Raw genomic sequence first — 18765 nt, 5'->3', positions numbered from 1 at the left:
ACAGCTTATGACCGAGAAGGCCTGCTTCTTGTGGCTTCACCTCAGCCAGAGAAGCACGCATGAGTTTTATTTATTATTATTTATATATTTTTATACACCACCCTTCATTTGAGGACCACAGGGCAGTTTACAATATAAAAACACAAAAGTACATACCGTGGTAACAAACAAAAACAATCCCCTGTCACACACAGAGCTCAAATGGCCACAGTTCGTTGAATTAGCCAAATGCCTTAGCGAAACTAAGAAAAGTTCGACACCTTTGGCCCCAAAGAGGAAGAATTTCATTTTTTGAACTAGGGCAGTCGTGTTTTCCGGGGAGCCCCTCTCAGCCCCCGGCGGGGAAGGAGCCTGAGCCTCTCGGTCGGCGCGGGCCCCTCGGGGGATAAAGACGCCACAGGAGCCCGGACTGGCCCGGCTGCGCGCATATACAATTCCCTCCTTCCCTCTTTTGCACTGACTGCCCCCCCCCTCACGCCGCTCTTCTTCCTGACCCGCCACCCGCCTCGAGCCCCCCACTTCCTTACGGCCCAGCCAACCAATGAGGAGCCCGAGGGGCGGTGATGGACGGGCCTGGCGCCCTCTCCCAGGCCCTGCCCGGCCTCCCTTTTGCCGCCTGCCCCGCCATCGGGCTACCGTCACGCCACTTGGCCGCCCGGCCCCCAGCGAGCCCTCTGATTGGGCCAGGGAGGCGGGGGGCCGAGGGAGGGGCGGGGTTTGGAGTCGGGGGCGGGGCCTGGGCGGGGCCAAGCCCGGCTTGTCCCGCGGCGCTCGCCTCCACAAGCAGACTCCGCCGCCGCCGCCGCTCGCCATGCAGAAGGTGGCCGTTGTCACCGGCGCCAGCAGGTAAGGAGCGGGGTCTCCTTGAGGAGCCTCCGGGGAGCGCCCGGCAGCGGAAGGGGAGACTCGGCGGCGCGGAGAAGGAGGGGAGCTCGGCGGAGCGCGGTGCTGGGACGGGGCGGGCGCGGGGCGCCGAGCGAGGGGTCCGGCGGGGCGGGCGGAGGGCGCGGGGCGTCAAAGCCACACGAGGCGCAGAACTGCAGAGCTGTCAGTTGGAAGGGACCACGAGGGTCATCTAGTCCTGCCCGGCAGGAATCCTTCCCCCAGCGCGGGACTCGAACCTGCAGCTCTGGGACGAAGAGTCTCGCGCTCTCCCAACTGAGCCTGTGCCTGCAGCCCATTTCGAAGCCCCCTCCAAGCTCACTCTTTCCCTAGGAACTGTTAGCTCTGCAAGGGGCAAAGAGCAGCGCCCAGAATGATGTGCTTTGGAATGATGTGTGTGAGCAGTTGTGACAACAGCAGTGAAGAGGGTGGATTTCATACCTTGGCTTTCTAGGAAAGTGTCAAACCTGTCTTGCAACATGTAGGCAAATATGTTTAATCTTACAGTACTGGTTGCTTTGCAGATTTGATAAACATTGAGAGGCACTAATAGTGTCTGGAATCAAAGTTTATCACTGGATTTTAACACTATTGTAATGTGCTTTATATCTTGCTTCTTAGAGAACTTTTTTGTTTTGTTTTGAAGTCTCTGTACATTATTGAAAACACAACAGCCAATATTTGTAAATCCATGGCGTGGCCATATTCAGAATGCCAAGTGCACTGCTGGTTATCCCACCTCAAAAGGTAGAGATAGCAAAGGTATGGGGAAACAACAACCAAGGGTGCAATCCTGTACATAGCCACTCAAAAGGAATAAGCTTCACTGAGTTCAGTGGGGTGTACTTTCAGGTAAGTGTGCACAGGATTGCAGCCTAAAACTAGAGTCCCAATTTCACTTCGCTGAGAGTGGAAGCCCCATTGAATTCAGTGGGGCATATGCTGGCGAAGGGGCCGAAGCACCTGCATTATGAGCATATGTAAAAGTGTTCTGGGGTTTTTAGTTTAGAATAAAGGGGGGGTGTGTGTCAGGATTTTAGAGATGCTGAGGTGGGTGCATGGCCAAAAAATGCTGGGAACCACTGCTCTAAAGACAGCTTGAGCGGAAACTGAGTTGTTCTCAGTTTGCTGCTGGTTAACACAAAATGCCAAGCCAAAGCTCTGGTTTATTTCTTCCTGGCTGGGGATAAGAAGGGGATGGGGGGTGGGGAGTATGCTTCAGCAGCATGCACCAGGATGCTGCTCATTCAAGATGAGCCACACTTAGCTGTCTGGGTGGAGAATGATTAGAGGAAGAACTGGTCCTCCAAGTGTAGCACTTGACTTGCCACTGCAGCCTTGATTTGCAGTCCCCCCTCCAAGCCAGTCTGCTCTGCTGCCTTCTGCGCCTCACTTCAGCCACTGCCTCCGTTCCTTTCTTCACATTGAAGCAAGCGGTTACTTTATTATAAGTCTGGGTTTGTATCAGCTAGACCTGAGAAAATTTTGCATACTATTCCTATGGACATTTTCCTTCTCCTGGAAAACTACCCCCCAAAATGGTTCATCTCTGAAAGTTCTTCAGTACAGCTGCTTTCAGATCACTGAACCTGTGTATCATGAAACTGTGAGTTCCTGGGGTTCCTGCTCAGAGGGCTGCATAATCAATATCCAGGGCTCCCATTTGGCCTCTGCAAAGCTTCCCAAGTGTCCATTGAATGCATGGCTTTCGTAGTTGTGTACCTCCATTTGAGAGCTTTCCAGGTTTCCCTTATGTACCTAGATGACTGATTCCTAGTTGATATCTTCTTGAGTGCAGTGCTAGATTTTTATTTTTGCCCCAGGTTATTCCCCCCCCCCCCCCTCAAAAAAAAAGGCTAGTTTCGCCCTTGCTTGAGTGAACCATCTTCCTCCTTGAGTCCTTGGTTCTATGTCCTATGCCTTCCTCTCAGGTTTGAAATCACAGTCTTGGGGTCAAGTCCTTGTTCTCGCTTGAGGTGTTTCCTATTGGGGCTCCATCAGGGCAAACTTGTGTCTTCCTAGCTTTAAATACTTATGAATTGAGTTTATATAGCCATTCCATGGTTTCTGTGGCAAATTGTCACACTTACTTTCTGTAGGCTTTTGAGACTAGTTGGGATTCTTTCACTCTTTAGATCATGGTTTCTGTGTAGGGCAGGATTTGCTGCCTGCTCAAATTGTAATTTTGCTGTCTGAAGCAGAATATATACATTATGTCATGTTCATTTCATGTAATAAACTAAACTTTATTCCCTCTGTGTGAAAACTGCTTGTGGGCATCAAATTAAGGATTAACACATATTCATAGCAAATGCGGTCACAATTGTTGGCAATGTGTGTATGAGTGCTTGTGAATGGTGAACTCAAATGTGGGTTCAGACACGTGTCATTGTCACAGTCCTACTCTCCCTCTTTCAGGGAGGGATTTGCAACCTTCTAGACTCAGATGGACCTCTCCTCCCTGCTAGTTTTAATAAGCCAAGAAGGGCAATCGTCAGAGACTTCTCAAATGTCCTGCTCGCTAATTGTGAAGGCACGTTATTTCATGTGGGGCTGTGCAATATACCCAGAAGGAAGAGGAGAGACCCTTGAAACTGCAAAGTTCTTGGTTTTCAGTTTGGATCTCAGAAAGTAGCATCCTATTAGGCCACATGGCAGGCTGGGCATGTTGCCCTTAACCTGTCTGGGAGGTGTTGCTCTTTTGGTCGTCAAAGGAAGGGCTCCCTGAGACCGGGAGAAGCATTCAATTGTATGGAGTTGTGATGCTGGACGCTCTGTGGCTGGCCCTGATCCTGTGCTCTTACTGTTGCAGTGGAATTGGATCTGCGCTGTGTGAGCGTCTCCTCCAGGAAGATGCCAGCCTCCACGTGTGTTTGGCCTGCAGGAACCTGGAGAAGGCAAACGCCACCCGGAACCACCTCTTGTCCTGCTTCCCCGGTGCAGATGTCAGCATAGTTCAAATAGATGTTAGCAAGATGGCCTCTGTCTTACGTGCAGCGGAAGAGATCAAGGCAAGGTATGTGGGGGGAGCGGGAATGGTTTGGTTAGGCTGCCTGTGCTGTGGCTGTTCTTCCTTAACTCATCACCTTTCCAGGACTTGCTTTTCTTACCTGAATCAGACCTGTTCTGAGATGTGATTGTGTGATGTGTGATGGCCAAGAGAGATGGTTTGCACAACTGGCAGAATCAAGTCTTCATTAAGCTATAGATGGGATGAAATTATATGCTGAAATGTTCTACTGTACTCTATGAAGAAACTCCTTGCTGGTAGAAAGTAAGTATCTCAGGGGAGATGTTTCATCACAATCCCCTGGCATACTAGCTTTCTGTATGTAGGGAGGTTTGTGCCCCTCCTCCTCCCAAATGGAAGAGCATTCCAGCCTGCAGCCTAAAACAGTTTAGGGCAAGCCTGACCTCTTGATTATGTGAATTCAGCCCTAGTGTGCTTCCCCAGAAAGATTTGGTGTTGGACCAGACATTAGGGGGAGAAATTACTAACTTTTATATAAACTACTTAGAGGTTTGGGATGATTGGTGTATGAATCCTATTAAAAAATAAATATATTTTAAATTCTGGGGTACTCCAGTTCTGCTTAATTGCTATTTAATGCTGCTTTCCCATCCTTTCAATAACCACCTTTTTTTGTTTTGGTGTAGATTTCATCGTTTGGATTATCTCTTTTTGAATGCTGGGATCATGGTAAATCCACGTATCAGTTTATGGGCATTTATACGTGGCATCTTCTCCAGGTATGTTAGATATCTAACTGTCCCGTCGCTCGTCTTCATTTTCTGCCTGGCTTTGTGGATAGGAGGGGAGGACATGGAGTTACTTAGGCAGGCTTGTCCAGGGAAACAAAGCCTTGACCTCACTCTTTATCCGGCCTCCACCCCACATGTTACAAACCTAAAGTTGTGGAATGTGAACATTTCTCTTCTGAGACAGAAGGCTGCAATTTGTCAGTGAGCAAAATCTGACTAAAGGCTACCCTCTTAGCATTGCAATTCCTTTCCTGCGTAGAATACAGGAAGAAAATTAATAGGCTCTTATTAGAGGTTAGAAAAAGTGAAGCTTCCTCAGAATGAATTTATTTGTTTAGTTGCTTGTTACCCTTCACCGTTGCAGAGGTACATTTGATTATGTGACAGCACTGAGGAGTAAACAAGGAATAAAGCCAAACAAAGCCCAGTTCTTTCTGATTCTACCTCTCAAGGTGGTGACCCCCCCACCCTCCACCTCAAGGCCTCCACTTCCAATGTTCCTAATGTGAAACATATTAGAAGCCAAGTGTATCGGAAGCCATTTTGGCATATGTGGTGTGTAAATTAATAATTAATAATAAAATTGCACAGTGAGTTCACACTGGTATTTGTGTTCGCTTATATGTGTGTGTGTGTTCAGAAGGGTTGCCTTGTCAGCCTGCTGCTGCAAAAACAACAGACTCTTGTGACGTGTAAAGTCTAACAATCTCTCTTTCAAGGTTTTGCATCCACTTTGTCAGATGTGTGAAGTTTTATATTCTGTTCAGGGAGAGAGAGAGAGAGAGAGAAGTAATGTGAAGAAGGAGGGGGAATGACACCATTAAGACGTAATTGGTGTCAGTCTGCCTGAGCCCCCTTAAACATGCATAGAGGAGCCTGCAGAGGGACGGGGACTCGAGTTGGGAAGCAGCTCAGCTCGCTATCTGCCTAAATGCAAAATGTATGGGTTGGATCCTGAGTCCTGTCATACTTTGAGTAGACTCACAGGGAGGAATTCAGCATTGTGCCCTTCCAGTGGTCCTGTCAGTGTAAGCATTTCCTGGGGGTTCTCCAGTCCCCCCCCCAAAAAAGAACCTTCTCTTTTTGGCAGAGGACTAGTGAGATTCATTGTGTGTCTCCCATAGTGCACCTGCTTAGCAGAATTCAGCCCATGGAACTCAATGGAACTTTAGTTACCTGACTGACTTATGTCCCATTAATATCTATGGGTCTGCACTAAGTAGTAATGCTAATATTTGTTAGTCTCCCCCCCCCCCAATGAAACAAATTGACTGAATCCAGCTACACACACTCATACTTACCTACCTCTGTGTGACAGGAACAGTGCTTTTATGTTGAACAAGTGGCTAGACCAGTAAGACAGCAACAATCCTCCCCTGGAACATGTGTGACGTTTGCAGTTCACGTGCCCTTGTCAGTGTAGCTGGAAACACAGGAAGACTGTCTAGCAGTCCTGTTACAATATCTGTATCTGGAATAAGTTGAGGATCCTATTTCCTCTCTCCTTTTCGCTGTCTCCCTTTTCCGTGTCCCATTTGCCGCAAACTCTTGCTGCTTGCTTTCAAGATCTTGCCTTCATCTCTCGTCTCTTGTTCTTTGACCTTTGTCCTTCCAAATTCTCACCATTCTGTTGGCCTCATCCTGTCTGCCAAACCTAAGAGTGCTGCTTCTGCCTCTTCATCTCTGTTGCCTCGCTCTGTTCCTTGTTCTGTCCTTTGGGTGGCCCTGCCTCCCAAGAGACAGGCACTTTCATTTGACTTTATTTTGAAATAGAATTATATATTGAAATAGTGGCTGAGACTTACCTGCTTTCAACCTTTACCTCCTCGTTCTTTTCCCCCATTGTGTTTCTGCTCTTTTCTATCGTGTTCTTTTCCCAGCCTCCATCTTTTTAGTCTGTGAGCTTACTAGAAGGGTAAGTCCAAAAAAGGACTGTGAGAATAAAAATTAAAACGTTTGCATCAAAAACACGGGCTGGACCTTGAGAAATGTCTTGATGTATGAACCTAAACATATGAGAGTTGGGAATACTTTCGTTTGGGCATTGGTACTTGACGCCTTGACTGAGACCCCCCACATTTTCAAATGCATCTCTGAACCATGTAGACTAGAGAGTTTCTTGTTTGTTTCCTAATTTCTGGATTCTATCAAGTTCTTGTGAGCCACAGATTGTGCCCTCAGATGCAAGGGAAGGGAAAGTTCCAGTCTCTCCTTAATTACTGAATTGAAGAAGGCATTTTAGCAGGTGCAGCCCCTTGTTCACCCTTTTGGCACGATAAGCTGCATCTGCCAAAATTCTTCCTTATACACAACTGTCAAAGGCTCAGGAGCTCTGGGCGGCAAGTTACCCTGTGTGCTTTCTCAGTTATCCAAGCTGCAATGTCTTAATATTGACCTGTTTTCCTTTCTGTGCCTGCACTCATTCCTTTTTCTTTTTTCCCAATTTTTGAGTTCATCCTTTTTAGAAGTGGGGAAGACGCACACAAACTGTGAGAACACCACTGGCGTGTATTTTCTGTAATCTGCATTTTGTCAAACCGAGTGTGATCTCCTTGTTAGACTACTGAAATGCATTGAGCTAGTGTTCCCAGAGAAGAATCCTGAAACGGCTCAAAATATCTAACCTGTAACCTAACAACTGCCTGTTCTATTTACACTTGTATCCTGCTCTTCCTCTAAGGAGTTCAAAGCAAGACACATGGGTTTCCCATGCAGTCTCCCATCCAAAAACTGACCAGCCCCAAACCTGTCTAGCTTCAGTGATGGAACATCCTCAAGTGGAACAAAATGAAGCAAAGTCCTCTTTTGCCCAGTATGTGCTACTTCCTTTGTGACATGGGAACTACATTTCTGTCTTGGTTTTATGTAGCAGCCCTTATTTGCATAAAGTTGTTTGCTATCTTCATCTTGTGTGTTCTGATGATGAGCCTCCAAGGTAGGTTATACTGCTGAGGAATCAACAACCAGGTATTGTTACTTATCTAAGGTAGCTGTAGCCGTTGGCTCTCTCTGGCAACAGGATGGATCCCTGCTACCTCACACTGCTGTGCATTCTGCCAATCAAAAATAACATCAAATCTGCCTTCTGTTTTAGGTTTCCTGCCAACTGCAATATACTTTCTGCTAGCTTTGTTCCTGTTATAGAAGTGGACAACTCCACTTTTCCTCTGACCCATTGCTAATTATTTCCAGACACACACCTGGCTTTCTACCACAAGAATCCTGAAGTATCAGGCACCTCATAGGCTTTGTTCACACATAACACAAAGCCATGGTTCATTTAGCCCAACTGTGGGTGGTTGTTTTTTAAGTGTCTGATTCCACCCCACACTAACCATGGTGTATTTCCAGACAGCAAATCATGATTTGAAACCATGGCTCATTCTTGGCTTTTTTGGTTTTTCATGACGCCTGAGCCAGCATCCTGGTTTTGTAACCTTTGTTTGGGAGTCCTGTCACAGACAGGTGTGAGGCAAGACCCGTGGGAGAACAAAGCTACTCCCCAAGCTAAGCAGCTCTTGGTGTTGCTTTTCCAGAAGCAGGTCTCTCGCCTCAGGTTATGATGCCAATGGAAATAAAATTGAAAGAGGTTTGACCTGCTTTGCTACTTTGCTGTCTATACAGGACTGTTGTGTTGAAAACACAACAACTTTTTAAAGTTGGCTATCCTGATCATGGGACGCGGGTGGCGCTGTGGGTAAAAGCCTCAGTGCCTAGGGCTTGCCGATCGAAAGGTCGGCGGTTCGAATCCCCGCGGCGGGGTGCGCTCCCGTTGCTCGGTCCCAGCGCCTGCCAACCTAGCAGTTCGAAAGCACTCCCGGGTGCAAGTAGATAAATAGGGACCGCTTACTAGCGGGAAGGTAAACGGCGTTTCCGTGTGCGGCTCTGGCTCGCCAGAGCAGTGATGTCACGCTGGCCATGTGACCCGGAAGTGTCTTCGGACAGCGCTGGCCCCCGGCCTATAGAGTGAGATGGGCGCACAACCCTAGAGTCTGTCAAGACTGGCCCGTATGGGCAGGGGTACCTTTACCTTTACCTATCCTGATCATTACACTTACCCACAAATTATATCACTTCAGCCAGCAAAATACTTAAAAATAAACCCCCAAAAAACCAAACTAATGGGGATGTTGTCAGGAGACCTGCAGGGCAAAAGTCTCCCCTGTCACTTAATGGATTCTGAATTTCTGATCTTAAGGCAGCATGGTGTGTGTCTGTGCTGGGCAGCTGGTTTGGCTTGGGGCATGTGGAGAGCAGTTGAAAATCTGTGAAAATTTCTCACTTTGATTGCGCAACTGTCCAATTGTAAGGAAGCTGGTGATGGGGAAGCAATGCCAGTTACAGGAGCAATGTGATGGTTTTGGGATAACAGACAGGAGGGAGAAATACACAAAAATTGAGCAAGCCAAGCTGTGATTTCTTTCCTCTGAGACTCATCATAGCTTGTTCAACAATCCATGTGAATGTGGCCACTGTTTCTGAAATCTTTGTTCAGCTCTTGGCTGAACTGCAGGCTGCCATTTTGGTTTGCTTCTTAACAGCCGCAACCTGGGAGGCTGCTTGAAGAATCTCTCAAATTCAAACACAACTATTATATTTGTCCTTTGTGGATGTGATCCAGCGGAAAGCTGTGCACACAGCTAGGGGGTTCATAGAAATTTCCTGCAACTTGCTTGCAGTGCTGAAAAGAACACAAGGGCACAGCTGGATCCGACCAAGAGTTCATCTCATCCAACATCCTGTTTCCACCAGTGGCCAACCGGGCAACTAACATAAAGACTTTTCAGTTTAGCATTTAAAAAACCAATCGCCTCTTCAGCATGTAATTAAAACATCCAATAACATTCTGGCTCTTATATTTATTTTACTTGTTCTTCTGTTCCTTTCATTGTAATCATGGGGATTGGGATTAGTGGTAGTCCTGGGATCACAGTTAACAACGTTCCAAATAAAAACCAGCTACAGTTTCTCTCATTTCCCAAAGATTGCTTCCTTTTTGCCGGCATAAGCCATCTCCACCCACACTCACATTTAGTTGCAAGGACCATAATATTGGTTGGCAGTTTCTCTGGAGGGCAGCAGTCCTCTCTTCTATGCTCTGACCTCTTCCCCTGTTTTCAGGAGGGCATACCAGATGCTGACTACGGCAGAGGGGCTGATGAGCCAAGAGGACAGGGTCACTGCAGACAACCTTCAGGAGGTCTTTGAAACAAATCTCTTCGGACATTTTGTTCTGGTAGGGAAGCTATTATCTAGTTTGTGTCACACATCCTGGTGTTGTGCAGATGTTATCTGGTGTTTGTACCTGTATTGCAAGACATTATTCTAGGTAATCTATGTATTGTGGAACGTTGCCCTACATTCCAGACTTAATGATGGTTGTGAACAAGCTCTCACCTCTTTAGTTAATACATTGGTATATCTGCTGAGCCTTCCACAGATAAGAATAAGGATGCCTATTTGCATAGGTAAGTTTGCCAGTCCTTTGTCAGTCACTGTAGTGTAATATCTCTAGCTCTCATCTTTGGTGGGTGTTGCTGGTCTCAGAATATTAAATTGAGTGTGCTAATTCTCAAAAACTGAAGAAGTCTCGGTAGATTTGTTTTGGTGTGGTTGCTTTTTTAGCATGAGGGCTTAATTCTGCACCAGCAGCCTCTGGTTTGACTTTCTGGATGTGATCTGCCAATTTCACAACGGGTGGTAGCTGACAAGAAAAGCTGACCAAAGTTTCTGCCTCATTGACTTCAAGACTGAACTCACTGCTGGTCCTTTCAGTGAACTTCCAGCAAACAATGTTAGAGGCAATCTTGTAAGCTGCAATTTGGCCATACAGGGCAAAAAAATATTAACAATAGAGTGCCAGTATAATAGCTTTATCTCCATAATTTTATCCTGTCATTTCCTTTAGTGTCCACTGCATGGAGCTAATGTATTTGACTCCTCTTTACTTTTGCAGAATGGATAATCAAAGTTTGTGGCATCTTGCAATCAGCAGGGTAGTGAGCACACTAACTGGTCCTACCTGTGTCAGATTCTATGTCTGTGGGCTCCTATTGCAGTGCGTAATTGTAATGTGTGCCTGGTGGCAGGAGAGGCAGGGGTGAGTTGGGGCAACACAATCGTGATGGTGTAGGTTTTACTTGCAAAGCAGGTGGAACCTTAACTGTCAAGAAGGGCAACACCTCTTGTCCAAGGACAGTGGCGACGCTGCCGGGCGAGTGAAGATGCAAAGTGCTGTGTTACAATTTCATGCCCCTGCTGTGAAATCGGAAACCAAAGCCCCGTTCCAAAGGTTTTTGCTGACTTGTGGCTTGTGGTTTTTCCAGTGTATACCGTTATAAGTCATGTTGTATGGACAAGAAAGTAAATACATTTGTAAAGTATTTTAGGGATCTTTGGGGAAGTCCTGTTGGTTCTGTTGGGTATGGGTCAGCTTTGTTTTAGAATGTATACAGTGGAACCTCGGGTTACGTACCGTCCTCCTTGAGAATGCTTCGGGTAACGAGCTCCACTAACCCGGAAGTAGATGTCCCTAGTTGCGAACTTTGCCCTGGGGTGCAAGCAGAAGTCGCATGGCGGCAGCGGGAGGCCCCATTAGCAAAAGCGCGCCTCATGTTAAGAACAGTTTCAGCTTAAGACCGGACCTCTGGAACGAATTAAGTTCATAACCGGAGGTAACACTGTATTCTGAAAATAATATTGATTTAAAAAAATTAAAATGTCAATAGGAGGGGGATAGCTATTGAGTCTGTGCTAGACTCATTCTGATTTATAATCTTTTTTTCTTTCACAGATGAAAATGCAGAACTTCTTGCAAGTAGAACTTGTGAGGAAGGATTTGTATCAGGGGTTACCAAACATTTCCCTCCCTGCAGAGGGGCTTAGTGGACAATGATTTTTTGCCCTTTGTAGTAATTGTAGTGCACTATGCTAGGTGCTGTATGATTTTTAATTATATTTTTATTGCTCCTTTTGTTTTTTATATATTATATTACAGTTTGAATTCTGATATTAAATATATTAAATATGTATAATTATTTTAACCGTATTTTTATTGCTGCTTTTATTTCACATTGTACAGTATTACAATTTAAATTTCTTCAAATCCAAAATTTAAATACAATATAAGAAATAAAAGAAGCAATTAAAACAGTTAAAAATCAGTATAAATATTTAATGCGATGGATGTCCTGTCTCCAAACACAAATCCACAGGCATACTGTGGACCACCTGAAAGACCTTGGTGGACCACTAGTGGTCTGTGGACCACAGTTTGGGAACCTCTGTTCTAGATTGTATGCCTCTTGAGGAAGGAACCTGGAGCCTTGCTAAAGTCTGGCTTCTTCATTTTTGCAGATCCGGAACCTGGAGCCTCTGCTCTGCTGCATTGAAAAGCCCAGCAAACTTGTCTGGACCTCTTCAGTCAATGCCTGCAAATCTAACTTCAGCCTTGAGGACTTTCAGCACAGGCAAGGCAAGGAGGCCTACAGCTCTTCTAAATATGCTACTGACCTTACAAGTGTGGCTCTGAACAACCGCTTCAACAAGCAGGTGAGAGCACCCTATCCTAGTCCTTCCAAAATGCTGCTCATCCCATCTGTGTCCACTGGCCCTTCCGACCGAAAGCAAAAGAAGGTGGCATTCTTTTCAGGAAAGTTGGCGAAGTGTGTCCCCTCTACACACCTCATGCCTCCCAAATTGGCTCTGAGGTGTGTGGGTTGGGGGGACCCCCCAGAATGTGGTGAGAAGAGTGAGGGGGCCGCTCCGTCTGGCAAGCGGAAACGCTTGTGGTGGTGAAACACTTGATGTCGTGTGACTCTCATTCCTCCCATAGTATTGCGACTTTTCTGAACCCCTGCTTAATACCTGGAACAAATGTACTCAAATGTTTTGAGAGTTCAGCACAAACTCAATACAAGCCACAGAATTTGATACTGGCTACAGAATTCCTGAGAATCTGTCTTTTCCTTTTTTAAAAGTAGGTTTCTAATCCGCATGGCTGCAAAAACAAGCTTTCAAGTTAACAGACAATGTCTGGTCATATGCCTGAATTTTGAGGGTGGAGAAAGGGGGGCTTTTATCAGATTGACTATTCTTCTATTTCCCCTTCTTGTGAATAGTGAAAGCAAAATAAGTCATGCAGACTAAGGGATCTTGAGCAAATCAGTTTAATTTGCATAATTTATACAGGACATAGAATTTTAGCTTTTTTTGTGCTGTGTGGGTGACAAAATGAGACGGCATTCTCAGTAGCCCCCCAAATTATGGAACTCCTTCCCAAATTACATTTGGTTCTCCCCCCACAGTGGACTCATTGAGATGCAAGGTAAAAGCATTGTTATTTACCAAGATCTTTGTATACGTGATGTTGCTGCTAATGTCATTGTTGCTCTCTGCTCCTGTTGCGATGAAGGGTAGGATATAAGTACAAGGAAATGAATAAATACAAACTTTGGTTACTTTGGTTCAGATTTTGCCATTGTTTTGGACAGCATTATACACTGTCACCCATGGAGTGTTTTAAAAATATGCAAGATGTATCACAATCTTGTCTTATTTATGTTTGCAACCCCCCCCTGTAAAATGTTCTTTCCATATTGGGGTGAAATAAAATTGACCATGGCCAATAGCAATTTCATGATAAAACAGTTCTTTTTCTAAAATGCCTTTAAGAGCTGAGAGCAATTTGTCAAGGTGTATTGCTGTTCCTCTGGGTCCTATTTTAATAGTCTCAATGACCCTGGAAAGTCGCTTAGGCTGCCCAAGGCTGCCCAGCCAGGAGTTGAACCCTGATCTCCCTTCTCTGGGTCAGACTGCTGCACTGTGGCTTCTCACATCTGTTCCTCCCCACCAAGCCCTTTCCATTCTGTCTGCCCTCCTTCCCCACATGAGTCAGAGGCCTAGTCCACACCATAATTTAATATGGACTAGAAGCTTCTGTTTTGTGATGTCCACACAGTACCTCATCCAACTGGCAGCCCACAAGGCCCACCTTCGCTGTTTTATTCAGATTCTCCCAATCTATGAATAATTTGTTAAGAGGACATAAAAATCCAACATAAAATCGCTTTCCACTGGCGTGTGGGTGTTAGGATATTTCCGTTCCACCTTAAAAGGGAGCAGGCTTTGTGAGTCACAGAGTCTGCGTATTTCCTGTTCACAGGAAGTTTATGCTTTTGTATATGCTTTCGTTTTCTCTCTGTGCCTGAGACATCGTAGCAGGCAGTCATGTTTTCTCTTTGTTCTGACCAACGCTGAATAAACTTGTAAATATGCTCTCCTGAGTGCACCTTTCGCTGTACGTATCTGCTGACAGAGCGTTCATGAGCTCTGGAATGTGGCAAGCTATTTCTGGGGCTCCTGTCGCTAATTGACTGATACTGCGTTATCTACGGGAGGTTGATGGATCGCAACGGAGACGGCTTGGGGGCATGATGGCCTTTGTCTCCCTGGCAGTATCCCAACAGTGGGTGCCCTGAAGTGCATTTTGCGACTGGGGTTCCCCCTCCACAATGTGTGTGGTGATGTTTCACTGGGTGCTTTCGGGGGGAGGAAGAAAAAGAAAAGTGCTGTGTCCACATCTCCACCCTGTTGCTCTCCTTGTCGTGCCTTTGCTGTTTATGTCCTTTTGGAAATGGCACAGCGGCTTTATGTTTTTTGGGGGGTGAGGGATTTCTGGAGACCAGCTTCATTCACACTGACATGTAAAGCAGTGACTTGGGGGTGTCGTTCTTTCCACTCCATCCTTCCACAATAGCAGAGAAAGTGGTTTCTAATGAATGGGCAGGGGAAACCTCTCAGGTTTCACAGCTCTGAAGTCGGCCAAATGCAGGATTTCCGCCTCCCATTCAGAAGTAATTCTTGTGCTAGTTTATGCCATTCACATGTAGAAAGGGCAGAATAGTAAGTTAACAAAACCAGGAGGGAATATTTTTAAAGCTTGCACCTCTTTCTGTTACAAACTTGGCACAAGCCTTGTCTACGCGGTGTGAGTGTGGGTGTCTGCCAGCAGTTGTGTGTGTCACAGTGTGGCCCCATGGAGCCATCTCTTTCTCTCTCAACAGGGCCTGTATTCTAGCGTTGTGTGTCCAGGTGTTGTGATGACCAACATGACGTTTGAGATTTTGCCTTCTTTCGTGTGGAAGTTATTTTTCCCCATTCTGTGGCTGGTGAGTGTGATGGTCTTCTGAAACTGCAGCAAACCCTTAAGTTCTAGGAACTGGAGGCTGATTCAGATTCCCTTGTAAGCAGAGAGCAAAGCTGAAGTGGTCAGTGGAACAAATATAAGTATATGGCGCGATCAGACTTTACAGTATACAGTGGTAACTCGGGTTACAGACGCTTCAGGTTACAGACTCCGCTAACCCAGAAATAGTACTGGGTTAAGAACTTTGCTTCAGGATGAGAACAGAAATTGTGCAGCGGTGGCGCGGCAGCAGCAGGAGGCCCCATTAGCTAAAGTGGCACTTCAGGTTAAGAACAGTTTCAGGTTAAGAACGGGCCTCCGGAACGAATTAAGTACTTAACCTGAGGTACCACTGTATTTTACTATAGAGGAAGCCCTTTTTGTCTATTTCTTGTTTGGGGTCAGACCATAAGAAGAGCCTCTCAAGTCAGGCCAGGGCCCCTCTACTCCAGCACCCTGTTCTCAGAGTAGCCCACCAAGTGCCCACGGGAGCCCCATAGTGGGCCCTGAGCACCAGAGCCCTCTCCCCCTTGGGATGGACAGCAACCAGCATTCAGAAGCATACTTCCTCCGACAGTGGAAGCAGAACATGGCCATTGTGGCTTCTCCTCCAGGAATTGGTCTCCCCTTTTAAAGCCATCCAAATTGGTAGCCATCACTGCCTCTGCACGGGAGCAGCCTCCTTCGTTTATCTGGCGCTGGGTCTGCCCTGAAACTTGCAGCCTTCAGCTTTGCTGGGTGTCTTCAAGTTCTAGTGGGATGAGAGAGGGATATGGCTGCTGTTTGGGGGCGGAGGATGGTGGTGTTTTCCTTGCCCTCCTGGAGCTGCTTCCCCAGCTTCAGTGCCATGGAGTAGAAAGAAGAGAGAACTGACTTCTTGCTTTTCTCTCCCCGCAACTCCAGTTCCGCCTTTTTACCAACACGTATACACTGACGCCGTACAATGGAGCAGAAGCACTGGTAAGATGCTTTGGCACTGACATGTTGTACGTTGTGCCTGTCTGATCCATCGCGTTTGCCTTGCGATAGCCGATGTACCAAGAGGTTCACAGCCACTTTCTTTCCTCTTCTGGGGAATCTGTTGGCTGCTCCCACCCTCACCCACCCTGTGATGTCAGTAGGGCCCACTCTGGTCTGCACTCCCAGCCGGCAACTGTGTGTGTGCATGCGTGTTTGCTGCATCAGTTTGTTTGATCTGATTGATACCTGCCTGCCGGTAGGAGTGTGTTTGTGCTGTGGGATGTTGCTTGATGGCTGGCTGAGTGAATGCCGCTTGGTGGGGGTGGGGGGAGTGGTCCAGGGCCTGTCTCACTATATAACAACAGGCCCTAGGGGACTTCCATATCCACCCAGAGGCTGCTGGCTCAAGACTTTGTGACTACCATGGGTCTTTCTCGGTTGGTCATGGTTCCAACACACTGGGCAGAGCAAAGTCTTGATGTAGTCTTTGCCCCAAGTGATATGAAGGACGGAATGAGGATGGGGCAGTGCCATGCCCTCCCTTGTCATGGTCGGATCATTATCTGCTTCAGTTTGGACTGACGACTAGTGGTGGACACATTCAGATGTCTCACCCTTGCAGACTGAGGGAACTCGATGTGTTCCTGAATGCTCTGGGGAATTTTCCAGAGGAGAAAGCTAGTGGAGTCCTTATCTGACAATGGAACAGCAAGATGAAACAGGCAGTTGCCCTGATCACTCTGGACCCTTCAGATTGGAACAGCTCTCAGCCAGTTGCCAGTACCTCCTTTGGGGGGAAGGTGGTGGAGAGGGCTCTGGTGGGGCAGATGCAGGCATTCTTGGAGGACACAGATTATTTAGATCCATTTGAATCTGTGTTCAGGCCTAGCCATGGAACTGAGTTGGCCTTGATCACTCTGATGGATGACCTCTGCAGAGAGTGGGGACTGCTGGGGGGGGGGGAGTGCGTCATTCTTCTACCTTCTTGATCTCTTGTTGACATTTGATACCATTGACTATGGTATCCTCCTGGACTGGGAACTGGGGGCGCTGTCTTACAGTGGTTCTAATTCTACCTTCTGCACCAAGTCCAGAGAGGAGCATTGGGAGAGTGCCTGTTGGCTCCCTGGCAGCTTACATTATGGGGTTAACTCGTTTGAGCCCCTTTAGATCCAAATCCAGCACCACAGAGGCTTTCAGCGCTGGCAGCGGTTGTCTTGAGTCAAACGCACTTTCAAGGAAAGAACTGCTCACTTGTTTGCATCCCCTTTCTAGGTTTGGCTGTTCAAGCAGAAGCCTGAGTTGCTGGACCCCCTGGTGAAATTTCACAGCTGCACCACATTCTTTGGGAAGAACTACGTTGAGATCCGCAAGGTAAGTAGACCCCTTCGTGTGCATTGTGTTGTCACGAGTACAGTGGTACCTCAGGTTACATACGCTTCAGGTTACACACTCCACTAACCCAGAAATAGTGCTTCAGGTTAAGAACTTTGCTTCAGGATGAGAACAGAAATTGTGCTCCAGCGGCGCAGTGGCAGCAGGAGGCCCCATTAGCTAAAGTGGTGCTTCAGGTTAAGAACAGTTTCAGGTTAAGAACAGACTTCCGGAAAGAATTAAGTACTTAACCCGAGGTACCATTGTATTGCTTTCATGCTCTTGGTGCACGCTACGCCTTGGGAAATCATGGAGGACCTACGTCATGAGGCAAGGCAAGGCAGCTGTCTTGGAGGGTGGATTCTGAGTTCCATTAAGAGGCAGCAGAATCTTCCAGAAAGTTCCACTGCAGAAAGCCTCATAGAAATGAATGTTACTCGCCTGGAGCTTTGGAGATAGGAAGGGCTAAAACTTACATTTATTTTTAAATGTTACTTACCTGCAAAAGATGTGTCTTGCTGGACTAGATCAAAGACTCATCCAAGCCAGCGTTGTCTCCCACTGCATGGCCACAAGCAGGCTGTGATCGCATCAACACTCCCCACTTGCGGTGACCAGGCAAAGGCTGACTATGGATGCGCAGAGTGTTTTATGGCTCCTGCCATTTTGCAACCCAGGGGCTTTGCAGTGAGAAGTGCCAACCGCCGGCCACCTTCATGTCCCCAAGAAAGCAGCTGGGCCCGCCTACTACGCACCTCTGCAGTTGGGTCAGGGCCAGCAACTGTGGTGTACAGTTCCTAGGTTCCTTTAGCTGATGGAAGGGAGGGATGGCTCTGGGGTCTCCTCTGGGGGTGTGGGGGGGGGGCTTGTGGTAAAGGAAAGAAAACACTGCTGGTTCTATGGGATCTGTCCTGATCACAGCTGTGTCTTTCAGATGGATCTCAGTGAAGATACCGCAGAGAAGCTTTACGAGAAGCTCCTGGAACTAGAGAAGCAACTTCTTGCAAGCTGCAACAGCCCACAGCATAAAAAATAGCAAAGCCAGACCAGTCTTTAGCCACCATTCCTCATGGCAATGAGTTTCTTCCACTTGGGACAGTTCAGAACCTCGGCTCCTCACCCCCACCCCACCCTGGCTTTTGCCTTTTGCAATGCAAACCTCTCTAGAGATGTATCTTTTGGCTGGCATGAAGCTGAAATGCTGAAAGAGACCAAAAAGTCTTACAGTTCAGTCCCTGCCCCCCCCCCCAGCGTGGTTTTTATAATGCATTTGCTCTCCTTTTAGTTGCCGTGTCTTTACATCACTGCAGCATTTGTCTTTTCCCCATTTCGCGTTTCCTGAAGCCTTTGTACTCCTCAGAGCAGGATGTTTCTCAAATAATAAATGAAATGAAGGGTCGCTGTGTCCTTGTTTCAGAAGTGGGCATTCGGGGGGGGGGAGGGGTAGTCCTGCCATTAGGTTGTGTGGCATTGCCTATTAAAGAGCAAAGTAGAGCTGGTTTGGGAAGCTGGGAGAAAAAAGAAAAGCTGTAGTGTTAAGAGCTACCTTTGAGGGACACTCTGCATTTTCTTTTCTCTTTTTTCTATAATAATAATAATAA

The 18765-nt window shown here is 46.9% G+C and overlaps 1 protein-coding gene and 2 long non-coding RNA genes across 4 annotated transcripts; 1 reads left to right on the top strand and 2 right to left on the bottom strand.

The window, feature by feature from the left end:
• Positions 1-721: 721 nt before the first annotated feature.
• On the top strand, positions 722-18563 carry HSD17B7 (hydroxysteroid 17-beta dehydrogenase 7). 2 transcript variants are annotated; one of them, XM_083446409.1, is made up of 10 exons: positions 722-846; positions 3695-3898; positions 4540-4632; positions 7325-7456; positions 9766-9880; positions 12001-12195; positions 14709-14813; positions 15734-15790; positions 17066-17164; positions 18099-18563. In XM_083446409.1, exons 1-10 carry the CDS (start codon positions 812-814, stop codon positions 18198-18200), a joined length of 1137 nt encoding a protein of 378 aa, XP_083302535.1. In that variant the 5' UTR covers positions 722-811; the 3' UTR covers positions 18201-18563. The 2 variants fall into 2 exon arrangements, with proteins under 2 accessions (XP_083302535.1, XP_083302536.1); XM_083446410.1 differs by lacking the exon at positions 7325-7456 and having other exon boundaries at positions 732-846.
• On the bottom strand, positions 2716-3688 carry LOC310680146. The gene is made up of 2 exons (XR_014512665.1): positions 3478-3688; positions 2716-3399 (listed from the first exon to the last, which is right to left on the bottom strand). It is a non-coding gene; the product is annotated as an uncharacterized lncRNA (long non-coding RNA).
• On the bottom strand, positions 4470-7318 carry LOC310680144. Its single transcript, XR_014512663.1, has 2 exons — positions 6450-7318; positions 4470-4682 (listed from the first exon to the last, which is right to left on the bottom strand). It is a non-coding gene; the product is annotated as an uncharacterized lncRNA (long non-coding RNA).
• Positions 18564-18765: the final 202 nt, after the last annotated feature.

Source organism: Podarcis tiliguerta, assembly GCF_965153285.1.
Source record: "Podarcis tiliguerta genome assembly, chromosome: 6".
NCBI lineage: Eukaryota > Metazoa > Chordata > Lepidosauria > Squamata > Lacertidae > Podarcis > Podarcis tiliguerta.
This window is presented reverse-complemented; position numbering and strand designations above follow the sequence as displayed.